The 23,911-nt window shown below is 43.9% G+C and overlaps 1 protein-coding gene across 2 annotated transcripts in view; it reads left to right on the top strand.

The window, feature by feature from the left end:
- Positions 1-9,834: 9,834 nt before the first annotated feature.
- The window catches only part of BCAT1 (branched chain amino acid transaminase 1), a 71,118-nt gene continuing 57,041 nt past the window's right edge, over positions 9,835-23,911 (top strand). Inside the window, exon 1 of one of the 2 annotated variants that reach the window (XM_034442604.3) lies at positions 9,835-10,210. In XM_034442604.3, the coding sequence (XP_034298495.1) occupies positions 10,205-10,210 (6 nt within the window). In that variant the 5' untranslated portion in view covers positions 9,835-10,204. The remainder of the gene's footprint in view (positions 10,211-23,911) is intronic. The other variant, XM_034442603.3, reaches the window with a different exon arrangement.

Raw genomic sequence — 23,911 nt, 5'->3', positions numbered from 1 at the left:
TTTATAATGAGGTAGAAAGGTGTGATGGACAAGAACAGAGAAATCTGGGCTCTAGTTTGGCTAAGTCAGGGGTCTCCAACCTTGGCAACTTTACGACTTGTGGACTTCAACTCCCAGAATTCCTCAGCCAGCGCATGCTGGCTGAGGAATTCTGGGAGTTGAAGTCCACAAGTCGTAAAGTTGCCAAGGTTGGAGAGCCTTAGTCTAAGTGACTTTGGGCCAGTCCCCTCTCAGTCCCTAAGTAAGGAAACAAAGAAAAACCACTTCCAAAAATATTATCTAGAAAGCTTCATGGACTTGCTCTGTAATTACCAGGAGGCAGGACAAAACAAAGCAAAAAAAAATAATCACAGAATTGGTTAAATCAAAATCAAACCATTTTTGGGGTAGCATATCTTATCTAATCTAGAATCCTTGTTCATCGGAATCTGAGCATCTCTCTCCATTTGTGTTAACCATACAAAAGGGCTTGCTAGGATCAGCACATTAACATGAGTAGGATGGAGCATTTAGTTTGCCCGTTAGTGTTTTACTGACATTGGCTGCCTTGCGCCTTAACAAAATACATATTTGTGTCCCTGATTCCTTTTTTTGGGGGGGGGATCATGTTGATTAAAGGAGTTGTGAAGGTTTTTTTTCGCAGCTAGATGTTAAAAATCCTGATCCAGATAGAATTGATCATGAATGGAGGGAGGCAGGTGAATATGAATTCACATCTACTTGGCCACAAAGTTATACTATTCATTTTGCTTGCAAAAAGTAATTGCCATTAAGATCTCTCACCATTACAACGAACAATTCCTAAACAATTTGGATCTCCAAGACTGCAGAAAGTAGCTTAGGCCAGGGGTTTCCAAACTTGGCAACTTTAAAACTTGTGGACTTTTTAAATGTCAGAATTCATGCTGGCTGGGGAATTCTGGGAGTTGAAGACCACAAGTCTTAAAAGTTGCCAAGTTTGAAGATCCCCTGCTTAAACTTAAAAACTCAACCTTCACTCCTGAATCCAGGCAGCACCATGAAAAGCTATAAAGTATCTTATTTCCAAAGTCCTTAAATGCCTGTTGGGTACTATTTCCTTTATAAAGCTGTTAGATCTCCAGTTGTTACACTGCCCCAAATGAGCACAGAGGGCCAAAATCCATTCATTAACCTACACTATTCACTGATTTTATGACTTCATCATTTTCTTCTTCCCGGTTAATTATGTGGCAGTTTTGGAAGGAATCCAAAATTTTATGAGGCTACTTAACAGCACTAGGATTCCAGGATGCAGAGTTTTGCTTTAAACCTAAGGATTAGAAGGATGCTAACGTGTCTCTTGCCTGATCCATTAACCAATTTCCTTAAGTGGACTCCAGAGGATGGTAGAGGACAGGAAGGCCTGGAGAAACATTGTCCATGGGGTCGTGATGGGTCGGACACGACTTTGTAACTAAGAACAACAAATTCCTTATATCCCCCTACAGAAATAATTTATGCTGCAAGTAGAATTGATTAGAGTTCAAGAAACAGCTTTGGAATTGATGCAGCTTGCTCAGTGAGTGCCTACGAAGTGTTTACTGCCTGAAATATGAGTGCTAAGTGTCACTGTAATTTCACACACTGGTAATATCCCAGTTTCATCGAAAGATGGAAGGCTTTAAAAACATATTCCTTACTGTGGCTTGCCATAATGCCAAATTTATTTATTTATTTGCTAAATTTATTTGCCACCCATCTCAACATGGGGCTACTCTGAGCAGCTTATAACAATAAAATTGGGGGAAATGATAAAATATAAACATCTGGTTTGTTTGATGTTGGCTTGTCATCTTGTTATTATCTTACTAACGGAAACCAATACCGTATATGAAAAGTCACAAGTGAAAGCAATCCTAGTAAACCAGTATGTTCTACAAATCAAATGTTTTCTCTTTAAGTCCTACGCATTTGAAGACTTTCTGCATTTGGATATATCTTTAACGATAACAGCTTTGTTACAGATGTTGTATTAAGAAAACACATAATATCTCAACCAGATGTCTATGGAGATTCTCAGTCATCCAGATCATGGTTGTCTCAAAGATGCTTTTTTTCAACTGAAGAAGCTTCTTGGATGAGAAGTGAAACGTCTTCAAAGAAAACCAGAAAGTCCAGTTGCCTCTTGGAAAAAAAAAACACCTTTGGGACAAATCTCAACCAAATATTTAATTTATGAACCATGATTTATGGTTTAGCCCACTGTGTCAACCAGGACAGTAGTGCTTTAGTCACTAAACTAAGATTAAATTATCACTTAATAGAATATACAAACCCAGCCAGCGTAATACATCTTTCCTGGCCTGTAAAGGCCATCTTCTATACTTCACAAATAATATTTATTTGATCTATATAGCCATCCACCTTAGGCAGCATAACCCTGGGTGGCCCCCAAACAATAAAAAGCTTAAAATTCAATATACTTTATAGTTCTACATGACTGGCTAAGCCAAGATTTACAGCAGTAGCTTAACTGCAGGAGCTGAGTTCACAAAACACAATGAAACATAAGCACAACGCTCTTCATAATGACATGGTATACAAGAGTCCCCTACTTGGATTCAAGGTCTGTACGAAAGTGACTGGGCTTGTTTTCTTCTGGATTTTGATTGATTTTCCATTATGGTCTACAGAAGGGTCTCCAAATTGGCAACTTAAAGACTTGTGGACCTCAACTCCCAGAATTTCTTGAGCCAGCATAGCTGACTCAAGAATTCTGGGAACTGAAGTCCACAAGTCTTTAAGTTTGAAGGTCTATAGCCTTAAGATTCCCTAGAGCAGGGCTGTCAAACTCCCGGCCAGCAGGCCAGATGTGTCATTTGCTGGCCATGCCCACACCCAGGTTAGTGAAGGGGGGGAAAGTCCCAATACGTCATGTGACGCTGCCGTGACGATGTGAGTTTAACACCTGTGCACTAGATGTTCTCCACCCAGCTAACTAGCCAAATAGACACAGACAGAGACAGAGAATTCTTTATTGGCCAAGTGTGATTGGACACAGAAGGAATTTGTCTTTGGTGCATATGCTCTCAGTGTACATAAAAAGACAAGATACATTCATCAAGAATCATAAGGTACAACACTTAATGATAGTTATTGGGTACAAATAAGCAATCGAATCATACTAGGAAACAATATAAATCATAAGGATACAAGCAACAAAGTTACAGTCATGCAGTCATAAGTGGGAGAAGATGGGTGATAGGAACAATGAGAAGACTAATAGTAATGCAGACTTGGTGAATAGTTTGATAGTGTTGAGGGAATTATTTGTTTAGCAGAGTGATGGCGTTCGGGAAAAAATTCAACCCTCTTTCCCTTCCTAGTCTAAACAAGGTGAGACAAACTGTTGAAACCCTAACAATAAACCATATAATAGTTTAATGCAATGCCCAGCTTCTTCAAGCATGATGAAAACATCTGGTTCCTTTTCCTGAGCCAACAAATGAAGACATTTATGGGTTTGAATCGAGGGCCTGTATTTTGTTACTCTGGGTTACTGTGCTGTGTGAAGGTAAACTAGTCAATGAGTCTTACCTCCACCCTCTGAAATGATGCTCCGTGGTGAGAAATCTTGTGAACTATTGTCACCCCAAAACTGGTCTAGCCAGTTCAGTTACTGGATGGTATTTTTGTAGAGCTGGTTGAGCATCATCATTCACTGCTGACTTATTATTTGAACATTTCCATGGTAACCTTCACTGTCTGCCTTCTGATCTTGTAAAGACTTATTTGCATCTTCCTTTCCGCTCTGTTAAGACCTGAGGATGGTGATCAAGAGACACTGATGGAAGAAGAAAGAAGAAAGCAGAGCTTGGTTTGGCTCGACGACTTCAATCAGCTCAGGCTGCTTTGCTAAAATGGAATGTTTGTACCACTTCAAATACCGCAGCATCTCACATTTCAAAGGGGAGTCTCTGGAATTGCAAACGTGTCAATATATTTCAAGTTCCATCTGGATACAGTGTGGTGGAATGGTTTGGGACGTGGAGCAAGTTGAAGGCCTGTCAACCCTGAAGCTGACCTGACCGAAGTCATTTTTGACAGCTTCGGTGTTGCCACACTGGAGCTGAGGGATAGGGAGGGGGAGAGTTGAGATAGTTGGGATTCTGTAGCCAAAACAAAATTTCTTGCCACTGTTGTTACGTGAATCATTGAATTTGTTAAATTAGTAACATGGTTGTTAAATGGATCTGGATTCCCCCTGTGGTGGGTTTCAAAAAATTTTTACTACCGGTTCTGTGGGTGTGGCTTGGTGGGCGTGGTTTGGTGGGCGTGGCGGGGAAGGATACTGTAAAATCTCCATTCCGTCCCCAATCCAGGGGAAAGTTACTGCAAAATCCCCATTCCCTCCCAATTAGCTGGGACTTGGGAGGCAGAGAATGGATGGGGGTGGGGCCAGTCAGAATTTTACTACCGGTTCTCCAAACTACTCAAAATTTCCACTATTGGTTCTCCAGAACTGGTCAGAACCTGCTGGAACCCACCTCTAATTCCCCCATTGACTTTGCTTGTCAGCAGGTTGAAAAAGGTGATTGCGTGACCCCAGGACACTGCAACCATCATAAATATGAACCACTTGCCAAGTATCTAAATTTTGATCACATGACCATGGGGAGCCTGCAAGTCGTAAGTGTGAAAAATGGTCATAGGTCACTGTTTTCAGTGCCGTTGTAACTTTGAACAGTCACTAAATGAACTGTTGTAAGTCAAGGACTACCTATATAGGATTAGTTGATGCAATCAACATGAGTTTGGGTAAACTCCGGGAAACAGTAGCGGACAGAGGAGCCTGGTCCATGCGGTCACAAAGAGTCGGACATGGCTTAGCAATTGAACAACCACCACATAATCATTTGGGGCTTAGAAAACAGTATGAAATCTGTTTCAGTTTTGACTTAGCAGTAGTCAAGTCAATGGAATGGAATGGAATGGAATGGAATGGAATGGAATGGAATGGAGTAGAGAGTAGAGTAGAGTAGAGTAGAGTAGAGTAGAGTAGAGTAGAATGGAATAGAAGAATGGAATGGAATAGAGTAGAGTAGAATGGAGTGGAGTGGAGTGGAATAGAATAGAATGGAGTGGAGTGGAATGGAATGGAGTAGAGTAGAGTAGAGCAGAGCAGAGCAGAGTAGAGTAGAGTAGAGTAGAGTAGAGTAGAGTAGAATGGAATAGAAGAATGGAATGGAATAGAGTAGAGTAGAATGGAGTGGAGTGGAGTGGAGTGGAATAGAATAGAATGGAGTGGAGTGGAGTGGAGTGGAGTGGAATGGAATGGAATGGAATGGAGTAGAGAGTAGAGTAGAGTAGAGTAGAGTAGAGTAGAATGCAATAGAATGGAATGGAATAGAGTAGAGTAGAATGGAGTGGAATAGAATAGAATAGAATAGAATAGAATAGAATAGAATAGAATAGAATAGAATAGAATAGAATAGAATTTTTTTATCGGCCAAGTGTGATTGGACACACAAGGAATTTGTCTGGGTGCATATGCTCTCAGTGTACATAAAAGAAAAGATACATTCGTCAAGAATCATAAGGTACAACACTTAATTATAGGGTACAAATAAGCAATCAGAAAACAATATAAATCGTAAGGATACAAGCAACAAAATATAGCTAGCCAACACAAGAGTTCATCATAATGGATGAACTTTGGGTATATTTCTCTCTAAGAAGAAAACCGCTTTGAGATACATCCATCTCTGATGCCAGGTGAAGATGGAGCACTGATTAGGAGATTGATTTAAAAGAAAAAAGTTGTAATCATTTTTTAAAAAATTGATTATGCATCATCAAGTCAGTGTTGATTCTTAGCGAGAGTCCGAAAGATTAAGTTTTTCAAGAGGCAACTAGACTTTCTGGTTTTTCTTTTGAAGATGTTTCACTTCTCATCCAAGAAGCTTCTTCAGCTCTGACTGGATGGTGAAGGATTTATACTCCTTGCAGACAGCTGGTCATTTGCATTATTTTAGAGAGTTGTTGAGGCCACTTGGAGGTTTATCTGCATAGTCAGAGTCACCTGAACAGCCCTCTCAACAGAGGGGGAGGGATATGACATCTGTCTCCAGTCTACAACACAATCCTTTCAGCTGTTTCAAGAAGACTCCATACCCATTTTCACCACTCAAGTGGTGAAAGTCCTGAAGACACAGATAAACCTCCAAGCGGCCTCAGTGACTCTCTGAAAAAATGCAAATGACCAGCTCTCTGCAAGGAATATAAATCCTCCCATTCCCCACCATCCACCATCCAGTCAGAGCTGAAGAAGCTTCTTAGATGGGAAGTGAAATGTCTTCAAGAGAAAAAATACAGAAAGTCCAGTTGCCTCTTGAAAAAGCACCTTTGGGACAACCATGACCTGGATGACTGAGAATCTCCATAGACTTCTTCGGAAGAGCTTTCCTCCGAGGAGGATAGACCTACATCCTAGTCCTTCACGTCTTCCAACAATGCACCCATGACCATTGAATTGAATCCATCCACTTTTCCGCTGATTGTCCTCTTCTACTTTCTCTACCATTACAACCTTCTCCAGAGAACTGTGTCTTACATGTCCAAACCATGATCATTTTGAACCTGATAATTTGTGTCTTGAATGAAAAGTCTGGGTTTTTGTTCCACCATCCATTTTCTTAGCTGTCCATGGTACCCTCAAGAGTCTTCTCCAACACCAACCTTCAAAAGGACCGATACTCTTTCCACCCAACTTCTTCAAAATCCCACTTAGGCTTCCATACAGCACCACAGGGGATAATAATATCATTAGCTGAACGATTCTGATCTTTAGGAGACAGGATAAGGCAGTCCAAATATTGGGACTAGATTTATACATCTGAGCTAAGGCAAAACACAACCAATCTGGTTGTAAAACTCAGCCTGTTTGTGTGAACGCAGCCAATGTGGTCTGCTTGGCAAACCACAGAATAGAATAGATAAAATAGAATAGAATTCTTTATTGGCCAAATGTGATTGGACATACCAGGAATTTGTCTTTGGTGCCTAGGCTCTCAGTGTACATAAAGAAAAATAAAATACATCCATCAAGAACCATAAGATACAACACTTAGTGATAGTCATAGGTTACTAATAAGTAATCAAATTGTACTAGGAAACAAATAAAAGAATATAAATTGTAAAGATGCAGGCAACATGGTTATAGTCCTAAGTGGGAAGAGATAGGTACTAGGAAGGATGAGAAGAATAATAGTAATACAGTCTTAGTAAATCGTTTGAAAGTGTTGTGGGAATTAGTTGTTTAGCAGAGGGATGGCATTCGAGGAAAAAGCTGTCCTTGCGTCTAGTTGTTCTGGTGTGCAGTGCCCTACAGCGTCGTTTTGGGGGGTAGAAGTTGAAGCAATTTATGTCCAGGATAGAATAGAATAACACAGTTGGAAGGAACCTTGGAGGTCTTCTAGTCCAACCCCCTGCTTAGGCAGGAAACCCAACACCCAACACCCAGTGGCACACAGAGCCATTTTTCCGGGCACGCGAGCTGTCCAACTCACCCACAGCTGTGCATGCGCGCACCCCTCAGCTGGTGTTTGGGCCTCTGGTGCACATGTGTGCAATTCAGGGGACTCAGCTGGTCTTTGGAGCTCTCCTGCGCATGCAGGCTCATTTGCGCATTCACATGAGTACTGGTGCACAGCATGTGCATGCGCAGATGGTGTTTGTGCACATGCATTGTGTGTGCGAAAACTATGCACATACGCAGATGGTGCGATTGCATGCACAGCGCACGGGGAAGCCGCATGAAACCTGCACGCATGCGCAGATGGTACGATTGTGTGCGCAGCGCACAGTGGGGTGCGTGTGTGAAAGCTGCGCACATGCGCAGATGGTGTGGTTGAGCACTAGCGCATGGAGGAGCTGCATGTTAGCGCGGATGGCACACTTCCGCCCAAAGCACACGAAGTATGTACCTGTTCAGCACTCGGGGAGTAAACGGCTCGCCACCACTGCCCTACACCACTTCAGACAAATGATTATCCAACATCAGTATCCGTCTGGACTACTGTAATGCTCTCTACATGGGACTCCCCTTGAAGAGCACCCGGAGGCTCCAACTGGTCCAGAATGCAGCACGCGGGTGATTATGGGAGCGACACAGCGCTCCCATGTAACACTTCTCCTGCGCGAGCTGCACTGGCTCCCGGTGGTCTTCCGGGTGCAATTCAAGGTGTTGGTTACCATCTTTAGAGCGCTCCATGGCTTAGGACCTGGGTACTTACGAGATCGCCTTCTGCTACTGATAGCCTCTCACCGGCCAGTACACTCCCACAGAGAGGGACTCCTCAGGGTACCGTCGGTCAAACATTGTCAACTGGTCACCCCCAGGGGGAGAGCCTTCTCTGTGGGGGCACCCGCCCTCTGGAATGAATTGCCCCCGGAGATACGGATGATCCCTGACCTATGCACCTTTCGCCGTGCCGTCAAGACTTTATTGTTCCAACAAGCTGGGCTGGCCTAAACATTAATTTTAATGGGTTGCTTTTTTTTGTTTTTAATGATGTCGGGGCCAAATTATTTAATATGTTTTTAAATTGTTTCTAAATTTTATATATGTGTTTGTTTTATCTTGGCTGTGCACCGCCCTGAGTCCTTCGGGAGAAGGGCGGTATAAAAAATTAGATAGATAAATAAATAAATAAATAAATAAATAAATAAATAAATAAATAAATAAATAAATAAATCTTAAAAACTTCCAGTGTTGGAGCATTCACAACTTCTGGAGGCAAGTTGTTCCACTGATTAATTGTTCTGTCAGGAAACTTCTCCTTAGTTCTAAGTTGCTTCTCCTTGATTAGTTTCCACCCATTGCTTCTTGTCCTGCCCTCAGGTGCTTTGGAGAATAGCTTGACTCCCTCTCCTCAGTGGCTAAAACACTGAGCTTGTCGATCAGAAAGGTTGGACTAGATGACCTCCAAGATCCCTTCCAACTCTGTTACTTTGTGGCAGCCCCTGAGATATTGGAACACTGCTATCCTGTCTCTCCTAGTCCTTCTTTTCATTAAACTAGACATATCCAGTTCCTGCAACCGTTCTTCATATGTCGACTGGCGGCCCCCAGGGGGAGAGCCTTCTCTGTGGGGGCACCTACTATCTGGAACGAGCTCCCCCCGGAGATACGGAGGATCCTGAATCTGCGCACCTTCCGTCGCGCGCTCAAGACGTTCTTATTTCATCAAGCTGGCCTGACCTAAGTTTTTTCCCCTTTTTAAATGGACATTTTAAATTTGGTTTTAAATTATTGGGGTTTTAAAATTCAGCCAAATTATTTAATCTGTTTTATTCTATTTTAAATTTTGTATTTATATGTTTTATTTTATGGCTGTTCACCGCCCTGAGTCCTTCGGGAATAGGGCGGTATACAAATTTAATAAAATGAAAATGAAAATAGGGTTTAGCCTCCAGGCCCCTCATCATGTGAGGGATCTGTATCCTCACATAAAACGCCAGCGGGAAGCCAGATTGATGGCATCCTTGATTTAGTGACTAAATCGACTTAAAAAAACACAATCATCGGTTTCTTCTCTCCATCGTTGGTGAATAAAGCCAAGTTCGAATCGCCTTAACATTATCACCTCTTCTCTTCTTCCCTCCCGGTTTGTCAAAACCGGGAGAAGGCTCGTTTCGGCAGCCACGTGAAACCCCGCTCCGCCGTTTCTCCTTCGCCTTCCAGCTCGCTTTGCAACAGCCGACCAATGAGAGCGCGCCTTCGCCTTCCGAAAGTTCTTCTCCACCCCCACCCCCACCCCCCACTCCCCTTCGTTTCTTTCCCTCCGCCCCTTTTGCTGCCCCTAGCGGAGCTTGGAGGGAAAGCGCCGCTTCTTCCTGCCAAGTGATGCAATCCGAGAGCCTGGGTCGCTGGGCTCTCCGCGCTGCGAGGAAGCTTCTTCATTCGCGGCGGCTGCTGCTGTTGCAACGTGTCGGATCCCCGGCTGCTGCTGCTGCTGCTGCTGCTGCTTTCGCTCCGGTCCGCCAAGGCTGCTGAGGAACCAAGAGGAGGAGGAGGAGGAGGAGGATTGCCTCCACCAGCTGCAGCTGTGCACTCCTGTAGAGATCCCTCAAGAAGAAGAAGAAAGAAGAAGAAGAAGAAAAAGAGATCTCTCTCTCTCTCTCTCCCCTCCAAATCTCTCTTCGCCTGCTTGCAGAAATCGGAGTGGATTTTGCTGTCAAGATGAAGGTACTGTAAGACTTGCGAAGGGGGGGCAGGGGAGGACACTGGTGAGAGATGCTGACAGCGGTGCAAACTGCTGGCCGGTGCAAGCGATCTGCCCCCCCCCCCCAATGCACAAAACAGAGGGAGCCAAACCAACCTCCCCATGCAAAGAATAACAATTAAAATAACATTTTTTTTAAAAAAAGAAGAAGAACGCATCTCGCTGTAGTTTGGATGCCTCTTTGATAAAAGGCATCGTTGCTACGTTCTGCACGCTTCGATAGCATCCCCAGAGACCGAAGGTTGACAAGACAAGAATAAAAATAGGAAAGAATGATTGCTGTCGATCATTGGATTTCCCCCACTCCCCACCCCGCCTTTCCTATAGTGGACTTGGGGGCACTATTCTTGTTTGTTTCCTAAAAAAAAAAAAAAAAAAAAAAAACGAAGGAAATGTGGGTTTTGGATGGATGGATTGAGTGGAGTTTTTACTCCATAGGGTGGGCAAAGAGAGAGACACAATATTTGTGTGTTTCCATAAGCAGCTTTGTAGGTTTCATTCACCCACCCCTTTTCCCTCTTAATTTAGCCAGCAAAAAACAACAACAACAACATTGCAGGGTAAAAGCATCAAGGAGAGCAATTCCGTGGGGGGGGGGGGAATGATTTTATTTATTTATTTATTTGCAAGTATGAACATGGATTTCTGGGTTTTGCAGGGTTTTTTTTTTTTTGTTTTTTTGTTTTGGCTTGGTCTTTGGTACACAACATTGTAAGGGCTCAGGGGTTTATTTATAGCATTTCGCTTTGCAATCCATTTCCCAGTTCCAAATCAGGTCAAATGACAGCAACTGAGCCGCTGACAATGGGGGGGAAAAATTGGAGGGAATGGAAGATTCAGGTTCCTCTTTCCTGTTAAGAGATCTTGCAAGAATTGTTTCTTTCCCCCCTGCCTTCCTTTTTTCTGGAAATGGAGGTTTTTGGGGGGGTTTTTTGAGTTGGAAAAAGAACGTTTCCAGCTGTTTCTGTGGGTTTTTTTTCCTCCCCCTGCTTATTTCCTCCCATCAGCTCAGATGAACATCTTCCAAAGAATCCTTGTTCGGATTATTGGATAACCTCTTGGAGATGTTTGCGGGAAAGTCCACCCTGGTAGTCCAATTTGCTAGACCCTCGAAAAGTTTTGTGAGGAATTTGCTAGGGAGAGCTCAGCCAAAGGGAGGCCAAGACTTATTATGAGTTGTCGTATAATAGATTGCTAAACGAAAAGGTAAGCGAGTGGTTGAGTGGTTCGTTTGTTGAAAACCCCTGGCCAGACGGAATTCACCGTTATTTTAAAAAAAAAAATCTTTGACTCATGTTACTGCAGCTGCTCCTCCAGCGGCCTCACTTTTACTGGTTAACAAACCTAATATATCCCAGGCTGCCCGCAGCTGTTTGACATTTATGAAGGGCCCCCAACTCTGATTTATGCCCGATTCAGGAATATAAAAACTGCTAAATTCTTTGGAGGCTACTCAAGATGGTAGGGGACAGCTGCCAACTAGGGTGTGATCCGCAAAGAAACAAAGAAAAGAGACTAATAGAAGGGGAAAAAAAACTCTTGGTAGTGGGGAATGTCCCTACTTGGGATTCTGATCCAGCTGTGCTGATACAGATATAGAGTTGGAAGGGATCTTGTAGGTCATCTAGTCCAGAGGTCTCCAACCTTGGCAACTTTAAGCCTGGAGTTGAAGTCTGCCAAGCTTAAAACTGCCAAGGTTGGAGACCCCTGATCTAGTCCAACCCCCCCCCCCAAGCAAGAGACCTTACACTATTTCTGACAAATGGCAGTCCAATCTCTTCTTGAAAGCCTCCAGTGATGAAGCTCCCACAACTTCCAAAGGCAACTTCTGTTCCATCGGTTGATTGTTCCCACTGTCAGAAAATTCCTCCTTATTTCTAGGTAGAATCTCTCCTTGTTCAATTTCTGTCCATTATTCCTTGTCTGGCCTTTGGGTGCCTTGGAAAATAGCTTGACCCCTTCCTCTCTGTGTGGCAGCCCCTCAAATATTGGAAGACTGCTATCATATCTCCTCTGGTCCTTCTCTTCACTAGACTGGCCATGCCCAGTTCCTGCAACCGTTCTTCATGTGTTTTAGTCTCCAATCCCCTAATCATCCTGGTTGCTGTCCTCTGCACTTTTTCTAGAGTCTCAACATCTTTTTTAAAGCGTGGTGACCAAAACTAGATCCAGTACTCCAAGTGTGGTCTTACTAAAGCTTTATAGAGTGGTATTAGTACCTCCCTTGATCTTGATTGTATCCCTCTGTTAATGCAACTTCCAAGATTTATTTATCGACTTATGGCTATTTAGCGACTGTTCAAAATTACGACGGCATTGAAAATGGCGACTTATGACCGTTGCAGCATCCCCATAGTCACATGATCAAAATTCGAATGCTTGGCATCGGGCATGCGTTTATGACCGTTGCACTATCCCGGGGTCATGCAATCACTTTTTGTGTCCTACCGACAAGCAAAGTCAACGGGGAAGCCAGATTCGCTTAACGACCGTGTTACTAACTGAACAATTGCAGGGATTACTTTAACAATGGGGACCAGAAAGGTCGTAGAATGGGGGCAAAGCTCATTTCACAACATCTGTCCTGCTTAACAGTATGGTCATTAAGTAGAGGACTGCTTGTACTTAATAAATGTGGACATAGCCCATCTCGCTCACTCAGAGCAACTCTGGGTGGTGTGCGATTCGAACTTGAAAGATGGGTGGCTAATACATTTTATAAATGAATGAATAAAAACCATGTCAATATTGTATCCCACTTGGAGGCGATTAAAAGAAGCACGAAATCATTGCAGTGAAAAAGACTAGGGGGAGGGTCTTCAAGGGGGTAAACAGCCCCCAGCTGTTGCGTGCCGCTCTGCGGGGGCCCCAAACAAATGAGCTGAGCCAGGGTCTTCTTACTTATTTATGTAGATGCTCATTCTGTATGCTTTCCATCTTTTTTCAACACCTCAGGCAGTCGGCATTCCGTGACTGCAGCGTGCCTATATATTATTGGGTCATTTGGGGTCGTTTTTTCTTAGTTTAAGGTGCCTCTCCTCTCTTTCTAGCTGTCTGGAATTTCCCCCAAGCTTTTGCTGCTTTCTGGTTCGCGCTTTAGGGACTTTCCCCAAACTTCCTGTCTCACATCGCTAAATCATGGTGCCAGCTGAACTACATAAACACTTCATGAATCAGCTCAGTGTTAGTTTTAGATGTGGGGCTAAGGCGCCCGTTTGTTGAAATGTTTTTTTTTAAAAAAAATTGATTTATATGCCGCCGTTCTCCGGAGACTCAGGGCGGCTTACAATGTGCTAAGCAATAGCCTTCAATCCTTTTGTATATTTATACAAAGTCAGCTTATTGCCCCCATAAACTGGGTCCTCAATTTACCTACCTTAGAAAGGATGGAAGGCTGAGTCAACCTTGAGCCTGGCGAGATTCGAACCTGCAGTAATTGCAGGCAGCTGGTCTTAATAACAGGGTGCTTTAGACCACTCTACTACCAAGGTTTGTGGAACCGAACAACCACGATGGGCTGGGTTTGGTCCATCTGTGTAAATTGTCCACCACGAAATAGAGTGGATGGGAGCACTAACATCGTGCGGAAGCAAATGTGAGTTAAGCATAGAAGAGGCTTCCTGCCATACGTACATTGTCCAACCTGTTTGACAATAGGAGTTAAACGTTTTTCAGGGTGGGCGTGGGATACGAGAAGCTAAGATCGATTGATGTGTGGGGTGGTAAGCCAAGACATGTTCAATGCATTTCTCCATGATGCTCAGCAGAAGTCTCTTTGCTTTTCATCAACAACCACCTGGCCTTTTTAATAGTGTAGAGAACCAGGGAAGAAAATTGGGGGTTACCTGAAGAGAGGCTGCTAATATTGGTTTTTTCAAAGCTTTCATAGTTTTGGGATGGTCCCTGTGAAGATCCTTCATCTTGTCCCAACTCTCCGTTATTGCCAATAAAGGAAATTATCTGTAGCTCAGGGTTGAAATGAGGGTCCTTGATGCTCTCTGAGCTTGGTTGTTTTCTTGCAAATGTTTCATTACCCAACTAGGTAACATCGTCAGTGCCTAGTGATCGGTGCTAGCAATGATGATGTTAACTAGTTTGTGAACAAGGAGAGATTTAACCTGGAAATAAGGAGACATTTCCTGACAGTGAGAGCAATCAACCCATGGAACAGAAGTTGCCTTCGGAAGTTGTGGGAGCTTCATCACTTGAGACTTTCAAGAAGAGATTAGACTGCCATTTGTCAGAAATGGTGTAGGGTCTCCTGCTTGGGTGGGGGGGGGAGGGGTTGGACTAGATGACCTATAACAGTGATGGCTAACCTTTTTGCCATCACGTGCCAAAAGCGGGGGGAGCGCAGGGGGGTTGTGTGCGCGCGTGCCCATACCCATAATTCAACACGTCCCGCCCCGCGTGCATGTGTGACCTCCCCCGTGCTCCCCCTGCTATTGGCACATGATGGTATGGTGGGACCGGAAGGCCCGTTTTTTCACTCTCCCCAGGCTCCAGAGCCTTTCTAGGAGCCTGGGGAAGGCAAAAATGGCCTTCCCCACCCCCCCAGAGGCCAGAAACAGCCCGTTTCCCAACATCTGGTGGGTCCGGAAGGCCGGAAAATCAGGTGGCCGGCACATGCATGCGCGGTGGAGCTGAGCTAGGGCAACGGCTCGTGTGCCCGAAGATATGGCTTCACGTGCCACCTGTGGCATGCGTGCCATAGGTTCGCCATCACGGACCTATAAGGTCCCTTCCAACTCTGTTAATCTGACCCTTCATCTCTGTTATTGAGACAGAGAAATCCCCTCAAGTTTTGGAATGTGAAGAGGATTCTAGGAGGTGGGTCCCAGACCTTTTGCAAGGCTGGTGTTATGGACTTGTTGATGTCCTTCCTCCTTCTCACTGTTGCATTCTCACTATCATCCAGGATGGATGATAGGTTCCAAAAAACCTTCGAAGTATACCTAAGAAGTGTTCATTGGAGTAAACCAGTCTAGATGGAATGAAGGCATGTATAGCTGTGGCCAAATCTACCCTGGCCATGAAATGGATGCTGTCCTCACACGTCCATCATTCTAACTCATGGAGAGAATCAAATCAGGAAAACCTATTGTGGGATAGAGAAGGTAAAGTGAGAATGAGGTTGTTCAAAGAAGACCACAACCAAGACAGTCTGTCAGATATCTCTACTCATGACATATCTGGGGCATCCATAGATAAAAGCAAACCCAGCATAGGAACTTTTGTTTGCTTGCTTAGAATCAGAATAGAGCTGGAAGGGACCTTGGAGGTCTTCTAGTCCAGCCCCCTGCTCAAGCAGAAGATCCCATACCATTTCAGACAAGTGACAGTCCAGTCTCTTTTTAAAAACCTCCAGTGATGAAGCACCCACAACTTCTGAAGGCAAGCTGTTCCACTGGTTAATTGTTCACACTGTTAGGAAGTTTCTCCTTAATTCCAGGTTGCTTCTCTCCTTGATGAGTTTCCATCCATTGTTTCTTGTCCTGCCTTCTAGTGCTTTGGAAAGCGCTCCTCTTTATGGCCGCCTCTCAAATACTGGAAAACTGCTATCATATCCCCCCCTAGTCCTTCTTTTCTGTAGAGTAGCCAAACCCAAATCTTGCAACCTTTCTTCCGGGGTGAAATGCTACTGGTTCAGACCAGTTCGCCTTTAACTGGTAGTAATAAATGCTACCAGTTCGGGTGAATTGGTATTTCCGACAATCAGGAAATCCTGCTTTCTAGCGAATCTAAATCATGCGGCACAGCTGTTTCCCCCCCTCGCTGTTCTACTTACCTTAGAAAAGGTTTCTTAAGCCTTCTTTTTCAGCGCTGCATGGTAGTGCCTGTGGTGCACATGCACGCAAAGCATGCATTTGGCGTGCACCATGCATGTGCACACGCAGCAAACCGGTAGCGAAGCAAACTGGTAGCAGACTTCAGAGAATTTCACCCCTGCTTTCCTCATATGTTTTATTCTCCAGGCCTTTCATCGTCTTAGTTGCTTTTCTTTGTACTTTGTTTAGCAACTTCTTTGTTTAGATCAGCTTAAAATTTAGATCAGGGTGACCTGATTTATGCCGACCGGTTCTATCTCCAAACAATCTTGATTCCCATCATCAATGCTCAGCTGCAATCCTTGACTTATAACCATTGGTTTAGCAACTGTTCAAAGATACAACGACACTGAAAAAAGTGACTTATAACCAGGGGTGAAATCCAGCAGGTTCTGACAGGTTCTGGAGTACTGGTAGCGGAAATTTTGAGCAGCTCGGAGAATCGGTAGCAAAAATTTTGAGTAGTTCAGAGAACCAGCAAATACCACTTCTGGCTGGCCCCAGAGTGGGGAGGGAATGGAGATTTTGCAGTATCCTTCCCCTGCTATGCCCACCAAGCCACGCCCACAGAACCGGTACTAAAGAAAATTGGATTTCACCACTGCTTATCACCATTTAACATACTTGCAGCATCCTTGTCACAGGATCAAAATTCGGATGCTCGGCAACTGGCATGTATTTATGACGGTTGCAAGCGTTCTCACACGACCCCCTTTTGCAACCCTCTGAAAGCAAAGCCAATGGGGAAGCCAGCTTCACTTAAGAACCATATTACTAACTTAACGACCGCAGTGATTCACTGAACAACGGTGGCAAGAAAGCTGGTAAAATGGGGCAAAACTCACTTAACAACTGTCTCACTTAACAGTGGAAAATTTGGGGTGGTCAGTTGTGGAGTCGAGGACTATCTGAATAATCCCATGACCCTCTGGAGGTCACAGGTCCCCTGATTAGATTGTAGCAGACATCTGGGAGGTGACAGCATTGACTGGACCCAGGGGTGGGTTTTAAATTTTTTTACTACTGGTTCTGTGGGCATGGCTTATTTTGTGGGTGTGGCTTGGCTAGCTGGTCACCTGGCCACCTGACTAGGTGGGCGTGGCTAGCTGGTCAGAGTCATTTCTGGAAGGTCCTCGCACTTACGACCAGTCCTTGCACTTACGACCCGACTCATTTGTTTGCTTTTAACACTGATCAGCTGTAGGACGGCCCTTTGAAGCCCCGCGGCAAGAGTTTAAACAGTTTTTTTTCCTCTAGTCATCAGCTGGGACTCAGGAGGCAGCAATACATTGGGGGTGGGACCAAATAAAAGGTAAGAATAACGTGGGGGGGTGGGGGGGTGGGAGGGCGGGGGGGAGGACCAGTTCGGTGATGTCACATCATCACCGCTACCGGCTCAGCCGAACCGGACCGAACCGGGAGGAACCCACCACTGACTGGACCATTTATGACTCCATGTTGCCGTAAACAGTCAATCAAAGATTAACCACTTGACGATAAGGATGTTTATGTCAGGCGCATGAAATAAAACAGCAAGGAGAACACTGTCATTATGTGCATGGGAAACCATAAGTAGCAGTAGCCAGAATGAGATCAAAGGGAAGATTACAATGAAGGATAAACATGGCTGCATTGTGCATTCCTGATAAGAGGTCATTCGTGTCCCATTCAGGAAACTTCATTCCATTTCTCTCCAAACTGGTTTTCATTTCCGTACCCAGGAAGCCAATTAACAAAGGAACTGTGACATTGCTGGTTTTTTTTTTTAATGTATGTTGGCTGATCCAGTGGTGGGATTCAAATAATTTAACAACCGGTTCTCCTGAAGTGCGAACTGGCTGAATCCCACCACTGGGCTGATCCATCCTCTTTTAATCAAGTGGGCCACATCCGGTTCGTGGGGTGCTAAGATCTGAACCGCGAGGCCGCCCTGGAAACAGTGAAGGACTAGCCTGTGGTATCTCTGCCAGCAAAAACGGAGCTCGGGAGGACCGCATGCTCCACCCACTAAGCTCCATTTTTCCTGGCAGAGGGCTGCAGGAGGCCATCATGGCCGAAAATGGATGTCAAGCTGGCCACCCTGGCCATGCCCATCTCATCCCCGCCGACAGGGGTGGGTTCTAAATTTTTTTACTACCGGTTCTGTAGGCGTGGCTTATTTTGTGGGTGTGGCTTGATGATCATGTGACAATTCTTTAGGATTTAGCAGAGGTATTGGTCTACCAGGCTTTTAACTGCTTGCAGAGCTGTACCTGTCTACTCATTTGTTTTTGCAGGCACTGATCTACCCATTTATTTTTGCAGGCATTGGTCTACTCATTTGTTTTCTTTTAACACTGATCAGCTGTAGGGCAGCCCTTTGAAGCCCCGCGGCAAAAGTTTTAACAGTTTTTTTCCCTCTAGCCGATAGCTGAGACTCAGGCGGCAGCAATAGATTGAGGGCGGGGCCAAATAAAAGGTAAGAATAGTGGGGGGTGGGGGGATGGGGCCAGAACCGGTTCGGTGACGTCATATCGTCACCACTACCGGCTCGGCCGAACCGGGAGGAACCCACCACTGCCCGCCGAGGTTAAACACAACCCTGATGTGGCCCTCAATGAAATCGAGTTTGACCCCCCTGCTTTACATGATGACCAAATATATATACAGATAATCCTCAAGTTATGATCGCAGTGGAGCCCAGAATTTCTATTGCTAAGTGAAACAGTTGTTCAGTGAGTTTTGCCCCCTTTTATGACCTTTCTTGCAACAATTAAGTGAATCGCTGCAGATGTTAAGTGCGTAACACGGTCATTAAGTGAATCTGGCTCCCCCATTGAATTTGCTCGTCAGAAGGTCCCAAAAGGAGATCCCGTGACCTTGGGACATTGCCAGTGTCGTAAATACGAGTCAGTTGCCAAGCATCTGAATTTTGATCACGGTTGCAATGGTTGTAAGTGTGAAAAGCGGTCATAAGTCACTCTTTTTCACTGCGGTTGTCACTTTGAAGGTCACTAAATGAATTATTGGAAGTCGAGGACTACCTCTATATGTAGCTTTGTTTGTTTATTGGGAAATGCTCTCTTTTTTTAAAAAAAAAGTCATTTAAAATGAAGTTTTAATTTGTTCAAGATGGGGAAAACGGATCTTTAGATTTAGTACTAGCTTGAAAATTCTCCCCTATGCTGGGAAAAGAGAATTTGGTCACATGGAACCTTTAACGCTAGCATTGTGTCAAGTGTCCTTTTATGAAGGATCTGGAGAACCTGGAGGATGTTCACAAAAGATGAATCAGCAGCCTGGTCCTATGGAGAAAGATGAGAGGACAGTATAGAAGTAGTGCTGAAGGGAAGGTGTAGCACTTGAGAGCAATTTTCTAATGCTTGTGAGGGAAAAATTAGTATAGGCAGAGGTGGTATTCAGCCAGTTCGCACCGGTTCGGGTGAACCGGTAGCGGCGATCATGGGTGGGCCCGGGCCTGTCCCCTGCTCCCCCGCCCCGGCTCCAAGTCGTGCTATTTAGGCACGTTTTCAAGGCTGGACACGTGTGGAAGGCGCGCGAGCGAGCAAAGTGCATGTATGGAAGGCCGGGCGCATATCCGGACAGCGCGTGAGTGAGCAAAGCGAGCATGCACATACGTGGCGAATCGGTGGTAAAGGTAAGTGAAACCCACCACTGAGTATAAGGTACAAGGAGGCAGATTCTGCTAAGAAAAAAAAAGCCAGTGAGATGCTGTAATTCAGAGTCTGCCTTCCAAGGTCAATTCTTAAATTTGCTGGACCTCACGAAGTACTATTTCTCCTATTTAAAAAAAGTTTTTTTATTTTATAAACAAACGAACAAACAATACATAATCAGTCATTCAGTGCATCTTCTGAATACATCTTTTGTATCTTCTTTTTACTCCTCCAGTATTTATCATATCTTAATATTATCATTTCATTTATTATGACATTTCCCCCACATTTCTTACTTCTCTATTAATACATTTATCTATCTTTTAATTTTATTAAAAATTAGACAACAATTTTATCCCCACACAACCTTCAACCCCACCCTTCCCACCCCCACCCCGACTTCCCAGAGCAAAAACAGGGTATAACATTAAACAAACATAAGCTAAAATATGCTAACTTCCTACAAGATTCAAAACTCCCTCACACTCTTTAATTCCTCTTTTAAAAAATTATTCATCAACCTCCCTTTTATAAATTCTCTTATCACATTTCACATTTGTTACTAAAAGCCTTTCCATACCTTCTTTTTCAGCATTACTCCCTAATAAAATTCTAAATTAAACATTTATCCTCTTTGGTCATTCATAAACCTCTTGCCAATTTCTGTTTATTCAACATTACTCCCTTGTAAAATTCTAAATTAAGCATTTTAAAACTTTCTTTAAAGCATGTCTTTTTTTTTTTTTAAAGTTCTATTTCTCATGGCAGTATTCCCAGAACATTTCATGGCCCTCATGCAAAATCGGTATCCAGTTCAAGCAGCCACCGTTTTTATTTATTTAGCGTAAGGCATATCATCCCTAGATTAGCGATATATATATTAACATTTCATCTAGATTAGTAGAAGCCAATAAAATGCAAATGTTAAAAATACCTAATGTTCAAAGACCGATGTCTAGGCCATCTGATCATTGAAGCGTAGCATCGTTTCTATTTTTAAAAATTCACATACTGGACCGATATATTCCCTCAGTTTACAGCTGGTCATGATGTAATTATGACCGGGAACCCTGTAGTCACACTGAGGGGAGGATGCTCTGCGCCATTTATTCAGTGAGTCCTGGCAGATGCCATGTGAGGTTGTGAATCCTATTCAGGATAGTCCATGGCTAACGTAGTTCAAAGCCTGGCACCTTTTCTGTGGGGTCATTTATATGTCTTCCTAAGGAGTGGGTGCAGTGGCCTAGAGGTGGAGCTCTCGCTTCACAATCAGAAGTTTGTGAGTTCAATCCTAGGTAGAGGCAGATATTTCTCTCTCTGGGCACAATGAGAATATATCTGCTGCGAACTCTGCATTGGCAACAGGAAGGGCATCCGGCCAGTAAACACTCAGCTCCATTCAGTTGCTCTGACTTCACCCCACAACGGATTACGGCAGGGGTGGGTTCTATTTACCTTTACTACCAGTTCGCAACGGGGCCACGCGCATGCGCAGAAGCGTTCTGATGACATCGCGGATGGTGGGTGGAGCCTCCCTCCGGTTTTAGTACCGGTTCTATAGAACCGGTCCAAACCGGGGGCAACCCACCACTGAATTACGGGGTCATTAAATGGAGAAAAAATTATATGTCTTCCTAAGACTGGGCCTTCAACCGACCCATTTGGCTTTCCATTGGGAGTCGTTGTTAAAGTGGTTGGGCAGATGTTGTACAAGTGACAGTGGGGGTTTCCTGGGCTTGAATCTTCCTGCTGATAAATGAGGAAGTCAGCATGCATCGGTAGGAGTGACTTATTCACACTATTTTCTGCATTCTCTCAGTAGTGCATCAATGCCTTCATAAAACTGGCGGTGCTATATGGCTCAGGGCAAGATATATGGCAGCCACAGTATGGACAGAACGTGACGAAAGAGATTGATTCCAGGATGGCAAAATGAGGGAGATGAATCTATGCTCTCCCATTATTTATTCAATCCATAGCTTTTATTTGAGGGAGGAGAAGCTGGATCAGAAGATAAGTGTGGTTTTAAAATTGGAGGGAGAAAATTTGTTCCTTGGATCACTATGGAAATAAGTTGAGTGATGTGCTCCATGACTTTGTCCATAAATGAGGACCATGATATAAGTAAGTAGGATATCCCCATTTAAAATCACTTTTGAAGACAGAGTCAGGGAAGGTCTCCTCTACTCCTGCTCCCAATTTTATTTGGATGTTGATAGCAGATCTAGCTGAAACTTTGATTTGATGAAACAAGGCAAGTTATTCTAAGGAGAAACATCTCAGGCTAATAAGTCCCAAAGGTGCTTTTTCAGGAGGCAACTGGACTTTCTTGTGCTTTTTTTTTCTTTTGAAGACATTTCACTTCTCATCCAAGAAGCTTCTTCAGGTCTGACTGGATGGTGGGGGAATGGAAGGATTTATACTCCTTGCAGACAGCTGGTCATTTGCATTCTTTTAGAGAGTCGTTGAGGACACCTGGAGGTTTATCTGTATATTCAGGGCAGGGGTGAAATGTAAAATTTGTTACTACCGGTTCTGTGGGCATGGCTTGGGGGGGGGAGGTAATGTGACTGGGTGGGCGTGGCCAACTTTTTTTTTTTTAACTTTTCAAAGCATTTTTTCTAATGCTTTGAAAAACCTCTGCCGATCAGGCAACTCAGCTGGGATTTATTTATTTTATTTATTTATTTGTTCCTATTTCTATACCGCCCTTCTCCAAATAGGACTCAGGGTGGTGAACAGCCAAAGTAAAAAACAGAACATACAAAATTTGAAAGCAGTTTAAAATAATTAAATATTTTGGCCATAAATTAAAACAACCCAATTTAAAATCAATTTAAAATTTAACTCAAGCCAGCCCAGCTAGTTGAAATAAATGGGTTTTCAGGGCCCGACGTCAGAGACTTTTCAAAGCATTTTTTTTTACCACCTCTTCAGCCAAGAGGTTGCAGAAAAAAATGCTTTGAAAAGCCTCTGACAATCCCAGCTGAGTTGCCTGATCAGCAGAGAGGCATTTTTTTTTTTTTACTTTTAAAAGCATTTTTTCATCAGAAGAGGTTGTAGAAAAAATGCTTTTAAAAGTAAAAAAAAAAAAAAAGCCTCTGATGATTGTGCGGCTCAGCTGGGCATGGTGAGGGGGGGGCGCACAGGGATTTTTGCTACCGGTTCTTCGAAACCACCCGCTGCCATCGCTACCGGATCGGGCAATCCGGTCCAAACCGAGAGCATTTCACCCCTGATTCAGGGTCACCTGAACAGCCCTCTTTCAACAGAGAGGGAGGGATACGACATCATCTCTCTCCAGTCTACAACACAATCCTTTCAGCTGTTTCATGAAGGCTCCATACCCATTTGCCCCCCTCAGGTGACCCTGAGGACACAGACAAACCTCCAAGCGGCCTCAACGACTCTCTAAAAAAATGCAAATGTCCAGCTGCCTGCAAGGAATTTAAATCCTCCCATTCCCCACCATCCAGACAGGATAGTGGGGAATGTCAGAGCTGAAGAAGCTTCTTGGATGAGAAGCGAAAGGTCTTCAAAAGAAAAAAAACCAAGGAAGTCCAGTTGCCTCCTGAAAAAACACCTTTGGGACAACCATGACCTGAATGACCGACAATCTCTACAGAATCTCCAGCTGAGAGCTATTTGGCTGTGGAACAGGTTGCCTTTTACAGCTAATTCTCGAGCTATGATCATTATGAAGTTTGGCCATCACGGTTCTTACGCATGATGACAGAAGCTCTCGCAAGGTCTCCCCTCCTCCAATAATAAACAGGAACTTGACCCCAAAAAATAGGAGCATAGCTGTCAACCTGCAGGAACAGCTATGGCAAGAAACAGACCCAAAGCGGAAAAAAGCCGTCGCTTTATTTATCTGAACAAAATCTCTCCTGCCTCTTCAGCCAACTTACTGTTCTAAATTGAATTTTATCTACATTCCAATTTCCTTTGCAATTGATTGCTTTCACTCATCACGTATCTATTAAGAATCTAGGTTATTGGGTTTGAATGAAGGGCACTCATCCAATAAACCATTTTACTGTTAGAGATTAAATTAATGTTTTCCTAAGGGTTTCTGTAACTATTGCCATATGCTGCCAAACAGTGAAATAAATTAGCTTTGCTTATTTAAATGATCAGGGCTCACTGCTGCTGTTTTAAACTCAAGATTTTCCTCTTT

The sequence above is a fragment of the Pantherophis guttatus genome, chromosome 7 (assembly GCF_059756535.1).
Source record: "Pantherophis guttatus breed Tessera chromosome 7, ASM5975653v1, whole genome shotgun sequence".
NCBI classification, from domain to species: domain Eukaryota; kingdom Metazoa; phylum Chordata; class Lepidosauria; order Squamata; family Colubridae; genus Pantherophis; species Pantherophis guttatus.
The sequence above is the reverse complement of the archived record's forward strand: the minus strand, read 5'-3'. Positions and strand labels throughout refer to the sequence as shown.